Source organism: Triturus cristatus, chromosome 10 (assembly GCF_964204655.1).
Source record: "Triturus cristatus chromosome 10, aTriCri1.1, whole genome shotgun sequence".
Classification (NCBI taxonomy): Eukaryota; Metazoa; Chordata; class Amphibia; order Caudata; family Salamandridae; genus Triturus; species Triturus cristatus.
Genome location: NC_140593.1, coordinates 77,424,362 through 77,446,614, shown reverse-complemented (window position 1 = coordinate 77,446,614; position 22,253 = coordinate 77,424,362). Strand labels below are relative to the sequence as shown.

Below are 22,253 nucleotides of genomic sequence, written 5' to 3'. Positions count from 1 at the left end.
CTTTGAGAAATAAATACATATATATTTTGAATATATATCTGTGTGGTGTCCTTTCATTGGTATAAAAGGGGGTTACTATTGGTAAAACAGCTTGCTTAACACGCATCACGAGTTTAGCCTCAAAGACTGCTTAGCCTACGCTACCACTAGGGCAGCTAGTCCGAAAAGGTTGACTTACAACCACACCATAAGGGTTGCTTGGCATGGTACAAGGTGGTCACTAGAACTAGTGAACAGCATATACCAGGCCAACTTCTCACAGTGTTCACCTAAATACTGCAGGTATTGACAGCAGTCTACACAGCCATCTTGCCAATTAGATGGTGAACCTGTTTGTGGCATGAGAAATCTGAGCATCAACATGAAAGACGATGGTGACACGGACACCGAGAGCCTTCTGCACTGCAACTGGAAGGGGACATTTTAACTGCTAACTTGACTTTGCCATTTAATGTAAAGGCAAAGTCCAAACATCCTTTTTTAATATATGTAAGTCACCTCTAAGGTAGGCCTAATGAGCCCTAAGATAGGGTTCTTTATGTTAGAAAGTGGAACATGTACTTTGACATGTTCCAGCAGTAAAAACCCTAAATTGTCATTTTTACTGTAGAAATACTAGTAGCCCCATTTGCAAGTAAAGAGTCACAGGCTGACACCTCAGCCCTGCTAACTTCTGAATGGGACTACTAAAGTTAGTACTCTAAGGTATCAAAAGAATCAGTGCATTAAATCCAATTTAACGGTTACATCAAATTTAATGTCACTGGTGGGCAAATTGCAACTTTAGAAATCGCCACTTCAGTTGCCCGTTATACTTGGAGTCTGTCCTGCAGACAGCTTTCTGCCCTCCTGGGGAGATGTGCTAACGACTCCCTGGAAAGATAACGATAGAGGCCTGTTGCTGGGGTAGGTGTTACATCCCTTCTGCAGGCAGCCGCACAGGTGTTGGCCCAAAAGTTGAGCTTCATAGTAGAAGCCGCCTTTGAAGGGCACATGGGTAACAGTTGGGAAGGGGGCTGCTCTATGTTCAGGTGCACAGGCTGGCACGAGGGACATGAGCGGGGAAACAAGTTGCCAAACCGGTTTTCCATAGGCATGCAGACTCTATTGTATCCACACCACCAGGTTGTACTAGCAAGCTTGGCATCCCGATAGAGGGGTCCTGCCATCTTGGAAGAGGGCAGAATGGTGCATCCTGAGAAGCCAGATGCCACACTTTTCAGGAAGTGGTCATCAGGTGAATATTACAAAGCTGCTGATGTATTTATACTATAAAACACCTTTTGTATGTTATGAAATGAAATCATATTTTGACATAACTGTTCTCTATTACCTCATGGTCAGATTACATCACCTGTGTTGGCTATGGTACGAAGTAGGAATGATAAAGTAAGCATTGGCAAAGCCATGAGGTTTCACCTGTGGGACCTATTAGCTTTGCCAATATTTTTGGTAATATGTTATGTCAATTTGTATTGCACACTAATCACCCCAGAGAGAATCCAGGTGCTTGTTACGGTATATACGTTCCATATTTTACATAAAGTAAAGACTTTGAATGTGTTAACATTTGTAAACTATCTTTGCTTTAGTGCAATTTTGTATTGCAGCTGGAATTTACCATACATAGTGTTGGCAAAGCTGAAAGGTCTCAACTCTGAAAGGCTGAGCTTTAGGGTTTACCATTATTTGTTTGTTAAATGTGAGCTGAGAAGCATTGAAGTGTCCAGGTGAGTTCTGGCTGGGGGAGGTTGTTCATAATGGGTCACAATGAAGAGCGCTGCAGCTGATGCTTAAGGCAGTGTGCGTCAGGGGCCATGACAGTGCGTGCTCAACGAATCCTTGGCCTCACTCGAGTATGCACGGAGCGATTGCCACATATGTACCATTTGCAATAACCAATTATAATTATTTACAACCAAATCATTGTTGTTTCTCATTTACATCAACGTGGTAACAATCACTCACAAAGCCAATAGGTCTGGATTGCTTTAGGTGCATGTTTGCTGTTGTGTGAACATCTGGATGCAATTGAAGAAAACTGATAAAGAGGCATCTAAGTGCTGGTCAGGCAGCATGAGGTGCCAAGCACAGGATTGGAGTTCACAACTTTTAATCCACACCTTTAATTACTTGGGCTCCTTTTAGAAACTCCCCGCCTTTTTTACCTCACTTCAAGCATTGAGATCAGCAATAGGCTTTAGCCTACAGACAGCCAAAAGCTGCCTCAAAGGCAAGACCTACAAATGATGATGTTGTAATTCTGTGGAGTCCTTGGAGTCAACCTTAAGCTTGTGGAGCAGAAAGGAGTGACCTCTTTGCTCCTTTGCAGCACTCCCTCTGCAGCGTCTCTGGGAGGTCAGCAGGACAACTGGTTTTATGCATCAGTGAAAGAAAGCCAAGGGCCTGTCCTCCTCCATGGGGACACCCCAAGCTGTCATTGTCGGTCCTGGGGCTCTCGGTGCCACTGCGCCTCTTTAGAAGCGGAGCTGCTGTATTTGTTCCCGAGCAAACCTGATCCAAATATCCACAGATTCTATGCGAGTCAAGTGCAAAGGGAGAAACACGGGTGAGAGACAGCAACATGGCGCGTGGTGGAAGCAGTACAGAGGCTCTGAAGGAAGCAACATGGCGTATGTGGGGAGGAAATCAAACTAACGATGAGAGAGAGCAACGTGGATCACGGGCGGGGGGAAAAGTAAATGGGCAAGCGAGCAATGGGAGTGTGCAGATGAGAAGCAGGCAGGCTACGGAAAGATCATGCACGGAGTACACTAAGGGGATAGTGGGAAAACACGTACTCTCGCGGTCTGCTTAAACAAAAAGAAAAAGACAGAGACGGAAAAATAGCAGTGAAAGGACACAAGTACTGCATGTATGGACCTGGGGAGAGACAAACACAAGATGAGGAAGATAAGCCCGCACAAACAAATGAATATGAATCAAGTAAATGAGTCTGACAATGAAGCCAACCAATGGAAAGCAATGAGTGAAATCGTAGCCCACCGTAAGCTAACTGTACAGCAGACAGCGCATGCGCTGTCCCGTAGGCGTGACCTAAAACCTGCTTCTGCAATCAAGCAGATGGCGATCAGTAAGGGTTAGATTTTAATGTCCGCATTCAATTTCACTGCTCAATTGCTCGGTGCTTTACATTCACAACAGAAGCAAGAGGTCTTTTCGGGTAACCTGGTCTCATTGAATACAACGTTGCTGTATAGGTTATTAACATTTTCTTAGACGTCTCCTCCTCCTTGTCCAAAGCTATCACACGCACTGGACCTAAAACCAGGGTGTGCGCACTTTCAATTATGCAAGCAAAGCTTTGCATAGACCCCTTTAATGGCCTACACTTATTTTACATAGGCTCATTCTTATACTATATTTACACCCTTGAGTACATTTTAACCACAAACTCTCAATGGTTTCTCCAAAAAGGGTAAGACAGACCTGATTTTAACAAGAAAACCCACATTCAGAAAACTTCATGTCCTGCGGGTCACAGATGAGGTATTTAGATGAATTATGTGAGGCTCCGAAGAGAAAAATATTTCAACTTGGGACACCATGCCCAAAACCTCCTACTGTAATACTCAACATCAAGTCTCACACGTAAGTGGCCACACAACAGCTCAAAACCTGGTTATACGCAGTTTAGATTGCATGCCGTTTAAATATGGTGCCCTCCCCTTTCTTGCTGATCTATTGTCGCGTGGTGTCTCGTGTTAATGATGCAGCGCTAGGAAGCCCGGTTTCTGGAACAGCCATGCACTTTGTAAATCCTTATAAACAACCCCTGTTTTCATGATGCAAATAAACCTGGGTTAAGTAACAACATCTTTCCGACGCAAAGGCAGGAGCACTTCCGGGGGCGTTATAATCATCATCCAAGTTCGCACCAGTTACAGGAGCAGCATTTGGAGCGGAACGCACTCCCACTTATATTTTCCCTGGGAGAGGTGAAAATAGGAATCGAGGGCCTAACTAGGAATAAGGCTCCTGGCCCTGATGGTTTCCCACCAGACTTTTTCCGTAGTAATGTGGACTTATGGGCGCCCCTCCTAACAAGGGTTCTAAATGCAGCAGTGGACACGGTAATGCCGGCATCATGGTCCACCGCTACAATTGTCCCCATTTTCAAGAAAGGCAATAAGGACAGCCCACATTGTTACCGCCCGATCTCTCTCATTGACGTGTCAGCGAAGGTTTTGGGGCGGATGGTTCTAAGTCGGCTGACAGATTGGGCAGAGGAGCACCATGTTATAATAAATGTCAAATTTGGATTTAGACCAGGGAAATCCACCACTGATCAATGTCTTAATTTATACACAGCTAAATACACGGTGGTTAACCCAGGGACAATGTATTTAGCATTTATGGACCTGACTGTGGCCTTTGACCGAGTAAACCGTGGGAAATTATGGGCAATTATGGGTATGCTCGGGGTGGACCCGGGGCTCACTATCATCTTAAAATCGTTACATTTTAATACCACGGCTGCGGTCAGATACACCCAAGAGGGGCAAATAACAGAATCTTTTAAGTGCACCAGTGGGGTTAGACAGGGTTGCATATTAGCACCCTTTCTATTCACCCTATACATAAATGACCTTGACCATGCCCTGAGTGCATTACAGGCAGATATCCCCAGGATAGGCACCCGTGGGGTCCCTGTACTGCTTTACGCAGACGATGCGGTACTTCTCGCTTGTACTCCCAAGGGTCTACAACTCTTAATAGATGACTTTGCGACGTTCATGGAGAATCTGGACTTGTCACCCAATCTAGCAAAATCTTACGTCATGGAAGTGGGAAAGAAGCCATGTAAATCCTATAATTATACAATTGGTTGTCATCACCTAGGCAAAGTACAGTCCTTTTCATATCTGGGGATTCTATTTGATAGCCGACTGAATTTTAAATATCTTTTAGAGGAGAAGTGCTGAGTTATGACTAGGTGCACAGGATCAATATCAAATTTCGCACAGAGGCTAGGACGCTGGACCCCAGAGCAGATTTTACAATTATATAGCTCCATGTGTTGTGCTAAAGTGCTATACGAAAGTGAGGTATGGGGATTTATTGATGCCAATAAATTGCAGGTCGAAGAGAATATATATTTTAGGCACCTGTTGAGAGTCCCCCAGAGCACACCAGTGCATATTATTCACGAAGAGCTGGCTGTTAGATATATCACTGACATGATGGCAGCTAAACCTTTAGTCTGTTGGGCAAAGATCTGCGCAAATGAGGGGGCGGCATTAAGCAGGTTGGTCATACAAGACTGTCTTTCCCTTGACCACGGCCTCAAAATCCCTTGGTTAAGATATGTGCAGGAGTCCTTTGAGAAAATGGAGTGTGCAGATTTATTTTTCAATCCCTCCAACATGAATGTGCAGGACAAGGCCCTGGTCACGGATCGGTTCTTCAAGTATTCTTTGACACTCCGTGAGGATAGAGAGTGTGTTAAGCCGTCGGTGAGAGAACATTTAGTAGTTAAGTCTTCCGAGGGCATTGAACCATATCTGTCCTGTATAAGCAGTGCTCACACTAGACTTTTAATGACCCGGTTTAGGTTAAACCTTTTACATCATGTACTAGCGGAACCGGCAGGTTTTACAGCGTCCATAGAAATGAAGGGGTCCTGTGGCTGCGACAATAGGTCTCCACAGGACACCCTTCATTTAGTTTTATTGTGCCCATTTTATTCACATCCCAGAAGCCTTTTTTTGAAGGGCCTCTTAAAGAAAGTTAGATTCAGACAGGTGCGCATGGCATTGCTTTTTTGGAAAATTGGCATCTGATGCTTTTACACTTGTTTGTATTATTAACTTTTTAAGGGCGGCATTTAGATTAAGGACCACAAGGGGCAGCGGAATTCCATAGTATCCCCGCTTGCCATATTTTATATTCTTTTAAATTGTAATCCACGTAATGTCATAGGCTTGAATTAGGTTTTATGAATTGAGGGACATGAAATATGAGCTGACTAACCTCCTTTATCTGCTGAAGCCGTGCTGTGTAGATTTATTTCGCTGAACCTCTTATTATGCTTGTACCTGTAACCTTTTCTTTTAAAATTATTGTATCTTCTCATGGTATTTTTATACGCCGAATAAAGATTGTATAATAATAAAATAAATCCTTATTGCATAACATAACATACCATAACGTAACATAACATACACGATCACTCCCACAAGACTCGCTCCCCGTGACATCCGTCAATTCAGTGTAACTGATCAAACCAAGCATTGGGGACAGGCATGGACAGGGAATCAGAACAAGGTATGACAAGAGCATGGAAAGACTGCCCCAGTGAAGGCTCAGGGAGCTTCACCAGGAGATTAGACACCCTATAGACATAGGTAATGCTTCTTGTCCATTGTGCGGTCAGAGCAGCAGCTTCTCTGTGTGTCGACAGTCACTCTTCAGAGTGTACCCCAGAGGGTATCAGTGCCCAAGTAATCTGTAAATAGCAGCAGATGGACCGAGACAGTTCAATCATTCATCAGCCAACAGATGTTCTCAACATAAGGACCTGTCTGCGGTGAGCCTGATCCATATTAAGGATTGGTCGGGCGCCGCGCGGCGCTCTACCCCTCCACTGCTGCAGTAAAGGAATTAGAAAAAAAATATTGGGCTTAAGAATGGTATTCTACATGTTTTCTTTTTCCAAAAAGAAATTTCTTTTTGATTGCTAAAAGCTGTGGCCCCTTTTGATAAATTTGCGCTAAAATGTCATTAAAAGAGAATATGTGTGAGCGCAATCTTAAAAGGTTTCATGCAGATTGTGGAAAGTACACAGCTTGTAAACCTGGGTTTGCACCATTCTGCAGCACACATAGAAAGAGGACTATAGCTTGAAGGATTGTTTTTGCACAAAAACCATCCTGCCAGTAACTCAGCTACCCTTGCACCACGGCGCAAGGGTGCCTGCGTTGGTGTTAGGCAGCACACAGTGCCCCAGAGCAGTGAGGGAGCACATTTCTGTTCTTACCCTTTGTGCAATGCAGAGCACCAAGTGACCGCGCTGCGTTGCTTTGTGCGAAAGAAAAGCAAATCTGGCCCCAAGAGTGCCCCACGATGGTTAGTCAAGCAACTGCAATGTCGCTTTCCCCAGTCGACTACTCAACACCTCACACATGACATCGCCTTGACATCGCTGGTAACACCATATATCACTTCACCATGACATATGACATGACCAATAACATCATAAAAAAAGTCACTGACGTCACATTCCCTATGGCGCGAAACACAGTGAAATGCTGCAGTAGAACTAAAATATGTACTTTATATTTTTATTTTATTCGGGTAATTACAGAGGAAAGGTAGTAGGGTCAGTGACTGTTAACAAATGAACTTATAAAGAAAATATATTAACCCCGGGCGGAGACCTCTGCTCCACCCGCGGAGTGTGCAGAGATTTGCTTCCTACACCTTCCACGGAGAATGCGGAGAAGACAAATCTCCGCACACTCGCAACATAGCGGAGTTGGCCAGCCCCCGCCTCCACCCCCCATATTTACAATTAATTGGACATGACTTAAAATCAAATTAAAACCACTTACCTGGCATGCGGCGTCCCTGGGCTGCCCTCCTCCTCTTCCTCGCCGTCCGGGTAATTCTTTGAGAAAACTGAGCATGCACACGCACATTTCTTGCAAGAAATGCGCATGTGCTGGCGCGCGCATGCACAGTTTTCTCAAATAATTACCCGGACTGCGAGGAAGAGGAGGAGGGCAGACCGGGGACGCCGCATGCCAAGTAAGTGGTTTTAATTTCATTTTAAATCATGTAAAAGTAATCGTTAATATAGTGGGGGGGTGGAGGCGGGTGGTGTAGCGTAGCGGAGGTCCACGGAGTTTGTTCGTAACTCCGTGGAACTCCATGTAGCCCCCTACGCACACTACGCCTGGGGTTAAAATACATACAGAGGAATGGAAGAAAGGAAAAAGAAACACTGACCAATAATAGGTTTTCTTGCAGTTATTAAATGGAAGAGAAAGGATGCACTATCAGTGCATAAATACTTTTGTAGCTATTTTATAGTTTGTGCTTTTGAATCTCCTGTATCTGATATATCTTCAAAGGGGGCACTTATCAGTTCCCATTGCTGAATTACTGTGTTTATTTGCTTTTGTGTGGAACTTTTTTTGGGTTAACTTCCCCTGGCTGCATGCATTTAGGATACTTCTACTAAAGCTGTTCACACTATGACGCCCCATTCACTGTCAAGATAAGGTCTCCTCCCACGGAAAAGGCTGACAGCTTCTAACAGTATGCTGGAATTCTTTCTTTTTATTTCTTAGTTGTGCTTTAGCCTTGGAACATTTGTGGCTTTTCCTATTCATGCCTCAGTACCTTTCTTTGCACTTTGTAGGCATTATCGGATTAACTTTTTTAACTTAATCTATTTGGTCATTATGATCAAATTCTAAGAGTTGTAAGAAATATTGCACTTTAAAAATAAAGATAACAAACAAGAGCTATGCTATATTTTAGTACTAAACAGCGATTGATAAATGCAATCATCTTGCAGGCACTAGGGGCATGATCTGAATGGCGCAGCAGGTGCAGTGGCACCGGGCCCAAAAGTTAGCAAAACTCCTCTAAACACATAATATGGCTATTACATCAAATGATTCTATCATTTCCCTCTTTCATATAATTTTTCAAATTGTTGCTATTTCTTCCCTGCACTATACCACTGGTAACAGCACAATATATTGCCTTTTCATACATAAATAAGCCATAACGCTTTAATAGACTTTCTGTAACTGATACAACTACTCGGCAAGCTACAGCTTATTAGTAATCACATAGGCGAAACCTAATACATTTACCAAAGCTTGTTGTAGTTATTACCTGAATAGGAAAGGCAACCATTCTGGTAAGTATTGCAGGTAAAATGATCAGTACTGATGACATGAATACTTAGTTATGAGCTTTGAGGGAATATGACAGCACATTTTGAGTATGTGACCATGCCACCTTTGGAGAATAAGTTTTCAAGTTGCTGATATGACCGCATTTAAGGCTAGTGATGAAAAATTGTGATGATTACTTAACACCCAAGGACATCTATTGGCTGTTAATAGAATATAATTACAGGCCTAAACTGCATGCATTTACTGTGAGGATTTCCCGCAGTTTCTGATTAATTACAGCCCTGTCCATGTGTAACAGCTGTGGGGATATCTAGCATTGGTCATTGGTCCTGTAGCCATGTGACTATAAATAAAATCTGCGAGGACATCTGCTGACTGTGAGTGGAACTGCAGTCTTACTAGTGCATTCGTCTCTCGTGACCAACATTTTGTTGGTCCTATCATATGTGACGTCACCAGTGATGTAATTAGAGACGTATTTTGCGATGTCATGTGTGACGTTGTGTTAGAAAATGAGTTATTGCAACGAGGCAATTCTATTTGCACAGTTAACAGAAATACGGTTGCTCTTCCTGACAACATTATTCATATGAATTAATATCATTGGTGCAGTTATTGGGTTCTGATTCACGTGGAACTCTGTACTCCCACTGAATATTCTGTGGATGTGCCCTTTCCAGAGTCCGAGTTGCCTATGCTCTGCCTGTCAATACTCCTCTCTTAAGTCACTTTTCAAATTACCATTTATTTGTCTTCCATTTTGACAATCTTATTTAAACCCTAAGCACACCACCTCCAGGCTCAGGACATTTTGTCAACATCTTGTCTTCATCAGTGGCTGATTTATAAAACTTCCCACTCCATTGGAGAACCACTGAGTTCATATTGTAAGAGATCATCAAACACTCCAGCCTTCCAGGGTGGTCTTGCCACTCCAGCCTTCCTGGGTGGTCTTGCCACTAAACCGCGTGCACGTTGACGCCCATCTACAAGACACTCACCCTGTCTAGTCCGTAACCTATATACAGATGGTTCATGGTTCATGGTGAGGACTAGACAGTGCAGTGTCTTCTTAATGGCAAGCATTTCATACCACAAGTAGGCATGCGGTTTACATTCAGAGCAGTGCGCAGTTCCTCTTACACAGCACAACATACACCAATTTCAATGGTCTTTGGTTACACCGTGCCTGTAGTTTTAATGTAACCTTGCAAGTGCACACGTGTATACATAGCCGTGATACGCATCATATAGAGATTTGATCCGTTGAGTGAAAGAAACTTTACTAATGAAAAGCTAATATTAAAACTAACATGAACTTTAAGAAAGTAAATTCTAAAATGTAGGGGCATTAAAAATATGGAGATAAGGCAAGTTTAACTTGCTAAAAGGTAATAATAGAAAGAAAATAGTTGAATAGTAAATGCATTAAACCATAACATACATCACACCCCACTGGTCTACATAATCACAGACCATTTAAAACAAACAATACTAAATAAAACTCAGAGGGGGATACTTAGAATAAATGTTGGAGCGCCGTGTTACGGCAAAATTGATAACGCCACACTCTGACATTTTTATAACACAGGGATGCGCCTTATTTACAAAAATACAGTGCACACCTGCACTCTCCCTAGCACTGGCACTGGCAGAGTGCCAGTGCAGGCACCCTCTGCCATGTTCCAAGGGTGCCGGCGCTGCAGGGGCGATTGTTTATGTGCAGAAAGGGACACCTTCCTGCACATAAACAATATTTAAAGGCGATTTGCTGTTTCTATGTGCGCTGCAGAATTCAGCACACATAGAAAGAGCAAAATACAGGGAGAATTTAATAATTTCTCCTTGTATCGCTATCCTAAGACCAGGTTTTACCAGGCCTTAGTTTTTGGTGCTGATCTATCTTTGAAAATATGGGGCAGCAAAACTGCGAAAAGTTGCGGACAACGGCGGACACGGTGACCGCACTTCCTGCTAAGATCCCTTTGTAATTAAGTCAACACTATGTCCAGATGAGTGTGCACACACAACACCAGCACCTGCCGTCGTTGGGTGCCCGCTGCTGGGCAGAGAGAGAAACCAAAGAAGATTGGAGTGGTGCACTACTTCAGAGTAAAAATGGTCCTTCAATAAGTCTCGCTATCTTTTCTCAGCAAATCCTTTATTTTTCATATTCATCCAACAGTAAAAAATATACCAGCCAACGCTTTTCGTTCATATACAATGAACTTCTTCAGGGCATAGAATGAAGTAAGAAGGTAGGGGGAAGGACAGTTCCAATTAATGTGTCTGCGTGGGCTCTCACACAGAGCCGACGGCAGCTTCCAGCTTTTTCAGATCGCTCGAGTGCTGGCCCTTATCAAGGAGGCCCACGCAGACACATTAATTTGTGCAGATCTGTCACACCTTTTGCTACGACTTCACGTTTTGGATAGAGCTGGTGCTTCGCTCTCTACAGACCACCAGGGGAAATTTGGAACTGTCCTTCCCCCTACCTTCTTACTTCATTCTATGCCCTGAAGAAGTTCATTGTATATGAACGAAACGCGTTGGCTGGTATATTTTTTACTGTTGGATGCATATGAAAAATAAAGGATTTGCTGAGAAAAGATAACGAGACTAAATGACTTATTGAAGGACCGTTTTTACTCTGAAGTAGTGCGCCACTCCACTATTCTTTGGTTAAATATGTGGCAGCATCGAAAAGCAATGGGTGTTGCGGCGGAACACCCACTGCAACACCCATTGCACTCCCCTTGCACGCTACGTGACGCGTGAAAAGGGGCCTTATTTACAAAGTGGTGTTAAGCCACCTTAAGTGGCTTAACGCTGCTTTGTGAATAGGGAGAAGGTGATATCGCCACCAGAGCATCGCTAAAAGTAATATTCTGGTGCCGATATCTCCTTGTAAATATGCCCCGGAAAGTCTTATGAAGTAAACAATCAATAAAATAAGGACAAAACAATTTAAAATCAACTGGAATTCCTACAGCAAACTAACAAAAGAGTACAAGACTCAAAACATAACACTTAAATAATATACATCAAACCCTAACAACAACATATATGAAAACTGCAAACAAAAACATTACAAGAGTTATTCGGCATACAGCATTAAAAGCAAGAAACACAAACCACCTCACAGCGATTGAATTCACTACAGGACATGGAAACACCACAGGAAAAAAAAAAGAATCTTTAGCACATCACTAGTTCAGATTTGCATTGACATCTTGACTTTTGAAGTTTACTATGTGTCTCAACTTGCTTTCCGTTACCTTTCAGGTGTGTTGATTGCAGTAAAAATGTAAAATCCACCAGTAAAGTTGTGTAAAGTTCACAAATAAGTAACTTCCTGAGGTTGCACATTTCAAAGAGTTCACACAACTTTACTTTCAGGTGAAGCTTCTCCATAAATGTTTTGCAGGAGAACCTTCCTTCAAAAGTTTTTTTGTCAGACATTTCTCCTGAGAAACACCTTTGCAGGTGAATTCCTTTTAAAAGAAGGCTTTACTGGGTTTTACCCAGAAAAACTCAACTTTTTGCTTTACCCCACTCACATAGCTTTTTAAGTCTTAATTAACGTTTTAAAAAACCTCATTTAACACAGACTGGGCACAAGCAAAGCCGCCCAAGTTAACAAGCTCCCAGCTCTGGCCTCCAGTTTTAAAATAAAATGGTTGTGTTGGTCGTAAACACTTTCTGGTTCCCTGTCAGCATTTTGGCAGCTCCTGAGCAACTTTTGATTGCTGGGCCCAGGTTTGCAGACCTGCAAAGAGTGCACGATTGAAATGTGTCCTCTCACTTACCAACATATAATATTTTTTAAAAAACTTTGGTTTAGGAATTAGTGGGAGCTGGTCTGCAGAAAAAACACAACAACAACATAAATGAACACTACAATAAGTGACTGTGTCCCACGGTCTGTTGTAGGTTGTAGCAATGACCTGATCAAAGGCCAGCCATCAGTTTGGTTCATTATCACATCTGCAGAGATGTGTGTTGCTGCAAACAATGACACTCACTGCAGTTCTTAGAAAGGAGGACATTTCTTAATCCTAATGCATAAGGTGCTTTTTCTCCAGAGTTGGTCCCCTTGTTACATAGAACCTTGCAGCTAAATGCTTTGAGTGTCCTGTGTGTCTGTTTCCTGCCCCAGCAGAATATTCAGGGGCAGATTTACAATAACAGGCGCATCCCTGCATATCAGCAGGGATGCGCCAGTTATTGTGCGTCACGTCTCTGCCACCATGGATGCGCCGCATTTACAATGCAGCGCACCATGGGGCAAAAACGGACAGATGCGTGACGCATCTGTGCCGTAAAGGCAGCGCATTGCTGGAGTTGCGTCGCAAGCACGATGCAGCTCCAGCAAGGCTGTGGGGGGCCCTATCTTGTGAATGCTGGCTCAATCCTTACGCCTGCTTCAGGCAGGCGCAGGGCTTTGACGCAGCATGGGCTCAAAAGTGATCTTGTAGATTTCACTCAGCCACTTTTAGGAGGCGTTCCTGCGACAGAACGCCCCCCCTGCACAGGAACGCCTACTTCCCAGATGCATCACGTTGCAAATACCCCGCAGCATGGCGCTGGTTTTGCGCTGCAGCTGCGTCACAAAAGTGACGCTACGGCGGCGTAAAAGAGGCGCTAGGGGCTTGTAAATCTGCCCCCAAGTCTCTATGGCATGGGCCCTAACCACAAGTGTTGTGTGTCCCGCCTTGGCTCGTCGGTGTGGGCTACCACAGATACCTGGCAGTATATGAGGTGATAGTCATATCCTAGCTGGCATACAACTGTAGCAAAACCAGATGTGCAAGGGCAGACATTCCAGTCTTGGGAAACCGGCTGTAGGTGATTGATCACCAGATGTGGGCGTATTCAATTTTAACATCAGGACAGTGACTTTTTTCAGTGACTCCTGAGGAAGTAGATCAACTTTCCTTTGAGTTTCAATGATATCACAGGAAGTGACGTTTCACATGCTTTGTTGTGATGGATAACAGGCACAATCAGCCAGCTACTAGAAGCAGTATCTTAATTATTAGTTTTAGACATTTTAACAATAAAGAAGATGATTTTTATGTTTAGTCTTTTTTGCCTTTGCTGCTATTGCTGAGACTTGAATATTGATTTTAAGGTATTATAAAAATATTGTTAAAGAAACTGATAGATTTCAGGATACACAAGCGACAACGTATGGTGGGTGTGGCAGCTTGTTCAACTAGATGACTCCTCGCTTTCTACTGGCTTTCAGCGTACGGCACAATGTCCGTCATTTGGTGTTATTTGTACCTAATTCAGGGGAATTTGGATCAAATAAATCCACGTCTGGCCAATATGAAGCAATGAATATGGGAACCATTTCCCTGGAGTCTGTCGTTTTCAGGGAGGAGTTGGTGGCCTGCAGAGCCCAAGAGCAGCTTGACATTCTTGGAATGGTGAATACCTGCCATGTTTTGACACATTACAATCAACCACTGGCCTTCTCTTACCCAACACACTGACCCCAACTCATCAACCCACCAGGAGTCAGCTCTGCTCCATGTCAAACACTGATGACCAGAAATTGTGAGCCTTCTACTACGTTGTAATTAATTAAACACTTGATTTGAGCTCAATAGCGAACCAGCCGTCGCCTTACCCGGATGACGCTTACCTCGTAGTTAAGCCGGCACACCTGCTGTTTGGTTTCTTCTGCTGTAATGACGAGGATCGCCGGGCTGAATTCTGCAGACTCTGCAAACAACGCAAAAGTCAATGAGCAAAGAGCAGAGGTTCCCTTTCAGTATCACTCCTCCTACACATGTTCAGTTCCCTCCGAGGGACAGGTCCATTCAGACCTTCTCTGGAGCATCTGAGGAGGTGCAACCTTCCCATGGAATTTACACAAGACAGGGAGTGGAAATGCTGCACATCCGTAGAAGGCTGGAGCATCTTGGAGATGCTCGTTGCATACTCAAAATTCACTTTCGGAAATGGCAATACGTTCTTTAGGCGCATTAACATTTCCAAAAAGATCCAGTCATTGGCAGATATGCTGCAAAGAAATTAGATTGACCACACTTAGGAGAATTCTTTTCCTTTTTTGAGCTCAGTAAATGTGGCCTAAAATGTTTGATTCTGGCCCCAAATCCTGCAACCCTCACCTCAATTTCAAAAACCCTTCTCACGCGGTCTTCGTTCTTGAAGCACTTACCTTCTTACCGAAAGGGCTACGGCACTGACAGCATGTGTGATCTGCATGAAGGCTCTAAGACTACTAGAGGGCACACCTAATCCGGCTGAGACCCCTCAATTTGCGCTTTATGGTACGGTATCAGAAGATCATGGTCATAATATCATTTGACACCAATATTGTGTCCTAAATATATATTTTTTAAATATCACCCCACTGAAGTTACTAAAAAAAAACCTTCACACAAATGGGACAATATTTTTGCAAATGATAATGATAGTTAGAACACAATATTTATGTCTACAGAAGATATTCTAGTGTACAACTGAATTTTATAATCCGGGTTTAAGAGTGGGCTGTAGTTTGGGGCACATTTAATAGCTTGAAGTAAGATGTTTTCCTCCCCTCACCTCTAAAAGCATCTGAACTTTTTATTTGCATGAGTGCTTATGAGATGACATAAGGTCTCATACTCTTTAGTTGTATTTTTACCTAATATCTCCTCACTTTCCCCAATTATCACATTGGAAAAGGTGAGTTATTATTTCCTAATTAAATACTTTTTTTTTAAAATGCCACGTTAAGATTATCAGTCTGCAAAATTGATGTAATTTCCTTTTGCCTAATTGCATGAATTTTCTGAAAAATCCAATGAAATACAAATCTGGCATTTCACACCATATTATATATAGCACATCCATTTTGGAGTCCACCAACCTCCTCCACCTGCACACTTTCTTTTTCAGAGGCGTTGACTGCCTGGTTTCCCTCTCCGCGTTCAGCCGTTGCTGTACATTGCTTCTTTTTCTTGGAACTGTTGGCGCTTGCCATTTACGCTTTGCGCCCGGCTACTGACTGCTTGTCTCACCCTCATTCACTAGCCGCACCGAGGATTGTTTTTTGGAGGGGAGGATTGTGCCTCTGTAACCCACACGAGAAGCCCATCCACGTTGTTATCAGTCCGCATGGCAGCATTTCCTGTGACTAGCCCCTCCACCTGCCAAACTTCGTGGGAAGAACCTGTCTCTGCCGTTGGATTGTTTGTACTTCCTGGGAGCAAGTTCGGGCCACGCCCTCATCACCCCAACTGGTCTCCTCCCTATTTGGCAGTGTTGGCGGGGAACTTGGCACCTCCTGCCCGCGCCCATTCACCTTTGAACTCCACGGCTGTCAGCCATTTGGCATTGGGTATCAAAGATTGAAACCTTGCAATAAGTAGCGTTCTCTCAGAATTTATTACAATGTTGTTGATTGGCAGCATCTCAGCGGGACAAGGTTTAACGTTCTTTACACTTTTTTAATTGCACTCAAAGAGAAACCTCTAAAACGTCTCCCAACTTCAAAAGAGGCCCCAGGTATGAAAACAGAGGTCTCAGACCGACTCTTTAGTTCACTTTCTGGTCTTGTGGAAGGATTCTCAGAGGACTGTCTGCTGCTGTGGTCTGCTGTGTACACCACAAGATTGCTTCGCTGCACCTAGGAAGACTATTTTGCTACCTTATGGCCGCCTTGAGCACCCATTGGCAAATCCTACTGATTACGCTTTGCATCTTCACCTGAACCCACTACTACTAGACTGACTGCAAGGGCTAGTTTGCTGGTCCCCTGTTTAGAGCCATAAAGATGTCAAAGGCTCCCAGCATCTTGAACCCACACATGGACTGGAGTGAGTCCTGAACCCTCAAGTGGTGTCCCACTAGTCCTGGGCCCTTGGTTGTGGCGCTAAAGCTGCCCAGATAACCAAAATCCAAAATTTGGGAATGAGAAACTTTTCGGTTTAAAACTGCTCTGAAAACCAATGGAAAATCAGGACCAACTTGCTCATCGATCCACCCAAGGTGCATCAATGGTCAGCTGACTTCGCAGCTGCTACGTTCTTCTCTGCAGCAGCAAATCCTGTTCAGCGGTCCTTTGCCAACGGGGTATCGTAGCTCCTGGAACTGACTTCGGCTACAGCCTTCTACCTCATCCTGCTGGAGATTTTTGACTTCCATAAAGGCAACTAAGTCCAACGCATTTAGGTAGATGCGTCACTTTGTAAACCCCTACGCCACATTATACATGCGCCAGGTATAATGTATGCAGGGTGGACGTTTAGACGCAAGTAAGTCTCGTAGAAATGATGCTGTGAAATCTAAGAGATTTCACTACATCACTTCTAGGACGCAAATGCGTCAATATCTTACGCCTGCCTCACAGCAGGCGTAAGACTGACGCAGGCACATTTGAAATGGGACTTGCCCATGTGAAATGACCCATTGATGGAGTTGCATCACTTTTGTGACACACTCCAGCAATGCGTCATTTGTGCGCCTACAGATACGTCAGAAATACTGACGTATCTGTAACACCTGCGAAAACATGATGCATCATACTGTAAATATGACGCATCCAGCATGTCGCAAGGAGGGCGCAATGAAAAGTGATGCATCGCTGTTTTCACGCAGTGATGCGTCACTTTTCATAAATGAGGCCCACTGCGCTTTAAGCCTGGCTGCTTTATCTGCCAAGCTACACATGGTTAAGCACAGATTAATTTAGTGATTTTTTTTTGTGAGTCACCCTGCCAGGGATTGAGGTTGTTGCATGACCAGGGTTCACACCCCAGTCAACCAACAACCATACAGTTTTTTTTTCTTTGTTTTGTAAGGGGAAAGAGGATGTACCATTCAGTATGTTTCCACGTACACACCTTGCTTCTTATAGGCTGCATTGTGTTGGCACACGAGTTCCATCAACGCCATGTCATGCTACTCGTGACTTGTTTACTCTCTGTATTGTTATCTTTCGACCTGCACTCAAGGCCCAGTGTTGTTCTCCTGGTGGCGGTTCTTCTCAGCTTGCTTCAGCTGGAAGAGAGCTGGCATTGAGAGCAAGATGGGTCGCGGGCTCCTATGTTTATGACTGGAATAAATCACCTTGAAACCCTCTTACCTGCTTGGATTTCACTTCTTTACAGGTTATATTTCTCACTGCCTGCTTCTGTATTTCTCGAACACTTGTATATTGTGTACTCTTTCCTTTAGAACCCATTCAGATGAACCTCGTTGTAAATTGACACTACAATGAATGTCATGACCAAATGTCACTGCATGGTACATGTGCTTTGGAAAGCAGTGGCACAAAGTGAACGAGATGAAAGAGTCAGAAATCTGCCCCCATACTCTTGCTCACTTTGTGAAAAATGTCCAGCTTATTTGGGATTCTCAAAAAGACCCATGAGTACTGCTAGATGTCCACAATGGACATCGGTCTCACATTTTCAGGAGTACTCACCTGCGTACCATTGCTGCACATACGAATGGCCATTTGAGGGTCTAACTTTTTCAAAAGGGAAAATATTTCTCCTTGGAAAACACCTTCTACCACTCTCCTGTTACGTATGAGGGAGGGTCAGAGCCACTTTGGAAATGCCTTTAATTTTGCTGTTTGAAAGAATACATTTGCAAGGGATTTCAGGGGGGATAATACCTCTAGGAGGTATCTGAATGCCTACTAATGTATAGGTTTGTGAATGTTCACCTAGTTTTGCAGGTACAACCAGCTCGAACATGTCCACAAACCCACCACTCGTCCTAAATTTGTGTTTGCAGAAATTCCATCACACTGGCAGGACTTATATACACAAAAGCCATGAGCAGGAGAAAGATTCCACCAGCCTTGATTGTTTGGAGATTTATGAATTTTCTTGCACTAAAATTGAACTAAGGGAATGATTTATATCTTGGTTGATGGGTTACAACTGTGACGGATATCCCATCTGCCTAAATATAAATTCCATTATATCCTATGAGATTTATATTTTGACGGACGGGATAGCCGTAGTCTAGCCTTGTCCATAAAAACTCAAGATCTTCAAAACTATAGAAAATTAGGGTGCCCTCTATTAGTTACAGAGATTGGTGCTTGTTGGGGAGATGAAGGTGCTATCAACCCCGGAGATCTGCAATTTTTGGGATTTTTGACACAATGACCTACTTTTGATACATTTTCAAGGACATTGTGCTGACTCAGAATGTGCGAAAGGATGGAGGTTGTTGGAGGATGGGTAGGATAGAGAAATGCTGGGTGGCTGCAGGTTGGAGAGTGTGTGAGGGGAGACACAGGGACATTGGTTGGAATTCCTGTAAACAGGAGGTATGAGCATTAAGTTACCCATTGCAATCTCAAACAACAAGACTATTCAGGAGATAGCAAGGGCCCAATGATGAGATTTTATGGCAAACATTTAAACAGCCAGTTATTTGGAGGCACAGAAAGGACCACCACATCCTGTTCCTGCTGCCAAAGCAGAGGGTTGTTCTCCCAGAAGTGGCTGCCTCGACCATGGAACAAGTCACTTAAGGGGAAAAGGTGGTGTTTCTTAAAGCAAATGGGGGTACTGGGGCTACATCCCTGGACCCATATTCCAACCATCTCTGACATCCTGGGAGGTACTCCCAAGCATGGCATGGTTACTTCTGTGCCTGATCTGTGAAACACTGCAATGCTTGTGATAACGCGACTGAACATTGGGTGGCGGACAGATGGGTTTAGACAGGGTGGCCTGCCTGTCAGTGTTCGAGTAGCCTCAACATTACAGGTCAGTGGATCCAATGGTGGATGCGAGGGCTCAGTCAAAGGTCATAATAATAATAATAATAAACCACTTCTAAAGCGCATGGTTACACTAAAACAGTGTGTCCCCGCGCTGAAAGATGCTACTGCTCCCCGAAAGGCCAATATCCGGGGCTCGCCTGGATCCCAGGTTGCAAGAGGCTATTATTTACGTGGGAAAAGATGAGTTTTCAATTTTAGTCTGAATCTTGTTTCGGAGGGCTCCATGCGTAAATCAAGAGGAAGCTTGTTCCAGTGTTTACTGGCTAGAAACCTAAAGGAACCACCTCCCATTCTGGTCTTGCGAACGCGAGGAAGTTGGAACAACATCGCTCCGGCAGATCTTAAATTACGGGTGGGACGATGGATAGTAAGAAGGTTTCGCAAATAACCTGGGCTTTTTCCCTGGGCAATGTGATGGGCAAAACAGAGAGCCTTAAACTTAATTCGCTCCTCAATAGGGAGCCAATGAAGTTCAAATAATGCCATTTTACCTGATGCTCTGCGTGGGAGGTTTAGCACCAGTCGCACAGCAGCATTTTGGACGCACTGCAGTTGGTGGATTCCTTTTTTACTTAGGCCTAGGAGAAGAGCATTGCCATAGTCTAAATGCGGCGTGACTAAGGCATGAATAAGTGTTTTCCTAGCACTAATGGGGAGTAGGTCGAGAACTTTTCGGAGTGTTTTAAGTATTCCAAAACATTTTCCCGTGATTTTACTAATCTGATGCTTAAAGGAAAGCTCCGCGTCCACCATGATCCCTAGATTTCTGACAGACTCCACCGGATGGGGAATTGCCCCTAATTCTGTTGGCCACCAGGCCTGCAACCAGGCGGAGGGAGATTTACCAACCACTAGCAGTTCTGTTTTGTCGCCATTAAGGCGCAAGCAGTTGTTGTTCATGCACCCTGCCACAGAGAGCATGCAGTTGGAAAAGTTAGTGGCATCCTCTGCCTGATTGTGAGTGAGTTTAATTATTAGTTGGGTATCGTCAGCGTATGTGACGATATCCACTCCAAAAGCTTCCACAATATGAGCTAAAGGCTCCATGTAAAGATTGAACAACGTGGGGCTCAAACTGGAGCCCTGAGGAACTCCATGTCTGAGCTTTCGAAGGGAGGATTTATAAGGGGGGCAGTGCACCTGGAAGCTCCTGTTTTCTAAAAAGGATTTTATCCATTCCAGTGCGGATCCCTCAACTGCCATGTCTGAGAGGCGAGACAGCAGCGTTGAGTGCAGCACGGTGTTAAAGGCTGCACTTAGATCTAATAAAACCAACGCTGCCATCTGCCCCTCATCTACTAGTTGTCTCAGACATTCTGTGGAGAAGAGAACTGCCGACTCTGTTGAGTGGCCCGCTCTAAACCCTGACTGTGTTGAATGGAGAAGGAAGTTCTCCTCAACAAATTTCATGAGTTGTATATTTACTACCTTCTCTACCACTTTCCTACAAAAAGGGAGAAGGGAGATAGGGCGGAGATTTTGTAGCTGGGAGATATGCATGGTAGCTTTTTTCTTCAGGGGAATTACTTGTGCCGTTTTCCATGCATCTGGCACATAGCACTCCTGAAAAGATGAAGTGATCAGGTGTTGAATCTGATCAGTCATACATTCTAAAACTCCCTTACAGCGATTAGGAGAGATCACATCATTGGGGGAGCCGGACTGGATGCCGTTTATGATGGTGAGCAGATCTTGCCTCTCAGGGACTTTGAAACATGTCAGATGGGGTTTGGTGGCAGGGTCATTTCTCACCATCGGATGTTTAGTCGGCATGGTATCAACAAAAGTGGCATGTATTACGTCTACTTTCTTCACAAAAAAGTCCGCGATATCATCACATAGCTCATTGGAGCAGGTATCTTGGGCCTCCAGTCTAATAGGAACAGTGAGTTCTTTGTAAATGGAAAAAAGCTCTTTAGTGGGGTTCTTTGCAAATTCAATGCGTTCCTTAAAATGAGCGCCTTTGGCTGCTCTTATGAGTTTGTGATATATTTTTAGTTCTTTTTTATAATTCAGCATGTCAGCCACGTTCTAGATTTTTACATTTGGCTTTAACTACTTTAAGTTCTTTGGAAAACCAGGGGGCAGTTTTGATTTTTCTGGCAGGTGGCTTGAATGTCCATGGTGCTACAGTGTCTAGAGCCCTAGACATCCATGTTTCATAGTCATCTACCATTCACTGCCCTTAGATCAGGAGATATGAGCACGGGGAGGGCTGTTCAGATCTCTGCTTATTAGTGGTAGAGGTTCTGTTCGTGCCATTGTCTAACTTGCTCCTCACTGATGGGGTAATGCCATCAAAATTTGCCAAACGGGTAGGACAGCATGAGCTGAGGAGTCTAGTATTGTGGCTTCTGAAATGACTAGGATGCCATCACACAATTTACTTCATCCTATGGTGGCGTGCAGGGCAACCCTCGCAGGGCGACCTCACCAGTTGTTGCAACCAAGGTTAAGTCACATCTCACTGAACTGAAGGCAGCACCAGTTCCAGTCAATCTATCGGGTGCTATCAAACAGGAAAGTGAATTGAAGCGACATCAGAACAAGAGACACCGGATTCCTGAAAGGAGAGAGGCTTTCACCAC

At 43.9% G+C, this 22,253-nt stretch overlaps 1 protein-coding gene across 3 annotated transcripts in view; it reads right to left on the bottom strand.

The window, feature by feature from the left end:
- KCNH8 (potassium voltage-gated channel subfamily H member 8) overlaps positions 1-22,253 on the bottom strand; it is a 953,382-nt gene that overhangs the window by 48,749 nt on the left and 882,380 nt on the right. For all 3 annotated transcript variants that reach the window (XM_085630453.1, XM_085630455.1, XM_085630454.1), the window contains one exon: positions 14,548-14,627. In XM_085630453.1, coding sequence (XP_085486579.1) covers positions 14,548-14,627 — 80 coding nt within the window. The remainder of the gene's footprint in view (positions 1-14,547; positions 14,628-22,253) is intronic.